Source organism: Coenobita brevimanus, chromosome 46, assembly GCF_032717465.1.
Source record: "Coenobita brevimanus isolate Jiangsu-jjx chromosome 46, ASM3271746v2, whole genome shotgun sequence".
Classification (NCBI taxonomy): Eukaryota; Metazoa; Arthropoda; class Malacostraca; order Decapoda; family Coenobitidae; genus Coenobita; species Coenobita brevimanus.
Window position 1 is genome coordinate 21,491,926 of NC_136999.1, and position 3,358 is coordinate 21,495,283.

The window sequence follows — 3,358 nt, forward strand, 5'->3', positions numbered from 1 at the left end:
GGGGCTAAGCGGGTTGTCGCTGGTGTGACGTGGTGAGACGTGTAGGTCTGGCGTTGCTTGTGCTGTGTATGGCTCGTTTTTTATATCTAACTACATGGGTGAGGCTTAACGTGTTTCACATGTCATCAGTTATACGCGTATAATACGTGTTCAGTTATATGACTGGAGCTGTTGCAGTGTAGCTTCGCTGATCGCCCAGCCCCAGACTCTCAGTTGTATTCTGGGCTTTGGAGTGACAGGTTCGTGTTTCTAGTGAAGTGTGTTTTTTTTATGGTATATTGTGCTGGTTCTTAACTGCGGGTACAAGACATGGTGTTAAATAAACGAAATAATATTAATAATATTCAAAAAAAAATTTAATCATTGAAATTATTTAGTATTTTCGATGTGTTATTAATATTCTTAAAACTTAGCCTTTTTCTAACTCGAAACTATGATGCAACTATATTTTTATGAGTGTACTGTTAAGTACTGTTAGTTGGAAGTTGGACATTGACCAGTTGTGCTCTGAGCTTGAGAGGAATACATTAGTACTGTTGCAATCTGGGGTTTGTGTGGAACGTATATATATATATATATATATATATATATATATATATATATATATACTGCAGACAATTGGTGATTTAATGTGGTATTTTAGTGTGGTAAGATGGTGCAATGCTATGATATTGTGCAGCAAAGGAGGTATTATAATGGAAAGAGAAGTGATGATGTTGCGTCACTGTTTTGAAGATACTTTATTTGCATTGCTAATTAATAACATTAAGCAAAATATTTTTAGTAATACGTGCAATTTTCTTCCAGGCATTATGGAGAGGTTTTTAAAGATACCATCTGAAACATCAGCCAAGAAACGGAAACGCTCTATTAATCCATCATTCCTCGACAAGTATGGAATTGCTGATGTCAGTGGTAAAGGTATATGTGTAATGTGTTCCAAAGAACTTGCTGAGGAATCACTGAAGCCTAAGAAACTACAGAGACACATGGAAACGCACGCAAATATTGCTGTTCTCTCAGAAGAGGCCCGCAAGAGAATTTTTCATCATCGTTATGAAAATCTAACTAAGTCTCAGGCAATTTTATGCAGAGCACTATCTCAGAAGGAAAAGATGGAAATGTTTTCGTATAAGACAGCTTTCCTCATTGCTCAGCAAAAGCGACCTTTCACAGAGGATGAGACTATCATAAAGCCTGCTTTAAAAAACTTTTGTGAAGTATTTGAGGGTGAACCATTTGCTAAAAAGATCCTTGAAGCTGTTGATGAGGCTTCTCTCAGCAATAATACCATAACAAGACGCATCCAGGGTATTGCAGCAGACCTGAAAGAGCAAAGTTTGGAAGACTTCAGAAATTCCCCATGGACAGCCCTGGCACTGGACGAGTCAAATGATATTACAGCACAACCGCAACTTCTAATCTTCGGAAGATTTCTAAAGGAAAGCTCTGTCACTGAGGAACTGCTTGCTTGCATTTCACTCGAAAGTACAACAAGAGGTGAGGATATATTTAATGCTATAGATAAGTTCTTCACCGAAAACAACCTGGACTGGAGTAAAGTAATTGAATGTAGCATGGATGGTGCTCCATCAATGATGGGCAAGAATATTGGAGTGCGTGGAATTCTATCAAGAAAACATCCTCACATTAAAATAAACCACTGTATTATCCATCGTCAGAGTTTGGCTTCAAAAGACATGTCTCCGAACTTCTCTGATGTGATGCAGGTAGTCATTTCCACTGTCAATTATGTGAAGGCTAGGGACCTGAATTCTCGCATGTTCAAACAGTTGTGCATCACTGAAAATTCTAATCATAACACACTGCTAATGCATACTGCTGTCAGGTGGCTGTCAAGAGGAAAAACCTTGAAAAGAGTTTTCCTTCTTCGCCGTGAACTGGCCACATTCTTGCAAGATCAGGGGCACAAGAATGCTTGTTATTTTTGTGATCCATACTTTCTTGCTCGCCTTGCACTTCTGACTGACGTTTTTGAGCACGTTAATAAGCTCAACACAGAACTTCAAGGGAAAGGGAAATTTGTGTTCGACCTTCAGGGTGCAATAAAGGCTTTTGTCAGCAAGCTGCAGATACTACGAGAAGCTGAAGCTGATAAGTACTCTCATTTCCAACACTACTTGGAATTTACAGCTACAAAGGATATTGATTTTAATGAAGCACTAGATCTCGCAGAAGAGAAACAGGATTTACTGGATTATTTGCAGAATCTGACGGGGAATATGAATGCTAGATTCCCAGAGTTGCTAACCGAGTCTTTTGATTTTGTGCAGTTTCCATTCAAAACTGATGCAAAGCAGTGTGGTTCTATTGCACTTGAAATGGCAGAATTACAAGCTGACAATGAAGCAAGAGTGGACTTTGATGTGTATAAGGACATAGGAAAGTTTTGGATTAATTTAGCAAATAAGCATTCAACAGTAAGAAATCGAGCCTTGCAGGTTCTTGTACAATTTGGAACCACCTATGTTTGTGAGGCAGCATTCTCATCAATGGTGTTCATTAAAAATGACTATCGTAGCCGTATGACAAACATCAACTTGGAAAATTGTATGATGTGTTGCCTGACATCATACACCCCCAGATACAGAAAATTGATCAAATAGTCCAAAACCCAAATAGTAGGCTACTCATAATATCAGAAAGCCATGAGGTGCAGTATGATACTTGCAATAGAGGTAATTACTGAGTAGCATGTTACGTGGTGTTAAAATGGGATTACCACTTTGTAATTGCCAATTTTGAGAATTTCATTTATGATTACCCTTTGTTTTGTAAATAGAATTTATTATGTTTACTGTGTTTCTCCTTTATATAAATACTTTACATATATACCATCATATGACCAAAAATTCACAACAGTGCTGTTAATGTAGAAATAAACATAGACACGGGATATATATATATATATATATATATATATATATATATATATATATATATATATATATATATATATATATATATATATATATATTAACTTGGGGTCGCATTGAACAGTTGAAAGTGCTGAATGGGGTCGTGCTAGGAAAAACTTGGGAACCCCTGCTTTAGACCATACTGGGTCCTGTCTTTGTGCCTGTGAAATTTCTTGATTTGTGGGGATCGTTTCATCATTGTTGGCGAGTGATTCCCGTGGACTTATTGTAGCAACATTGGTTAACGGATTTCGTGATAAGGCATCCGCCACTAAATTTACCTTACCTTTTATGTAGTGAATGTTTACATTGTAATTCTGGATTTTACATTTCCATCGTGCTCTCTTCCCAGAGTAGAGGTTTCCTTGGAACATGCCCACGAGAGGCCTGTGGTCTGTATATAGGTGAATTTCGTATCC

General features: G+C 37.6%; 1 protein-coding gene across 1 annotated transcript; it reads left to right on the plus strand.

Annotated features, from left to right (window-relative positions):
- Window positions 1–812: 812 nt before the first annotated feature.
- Window positions 813–2,627, plus strand: LOC145398670 (zinc finger BED domain-containing protein 5-like). The gene has a single exon (XM_080271475.1). The coding sequence runs from the start codon at window positions 813–815 to the stop codon at window positions 2,625–2,627; it is 1,815 nt and encodes a 604-aa protein (XP_080127601.1).
- Window positions 2,628–3,358: the final 731 nt, after the last annotated feature.

Excerpts from the sequence above, each read along its gene's own strand:
- LOC145398670 (XM_080271475.1), top strand. The coding sequence starts at position 813 with ATGGAGAGGTTTTTAAAGATACCATCTGAAACATCAGCCAAGAAACGG.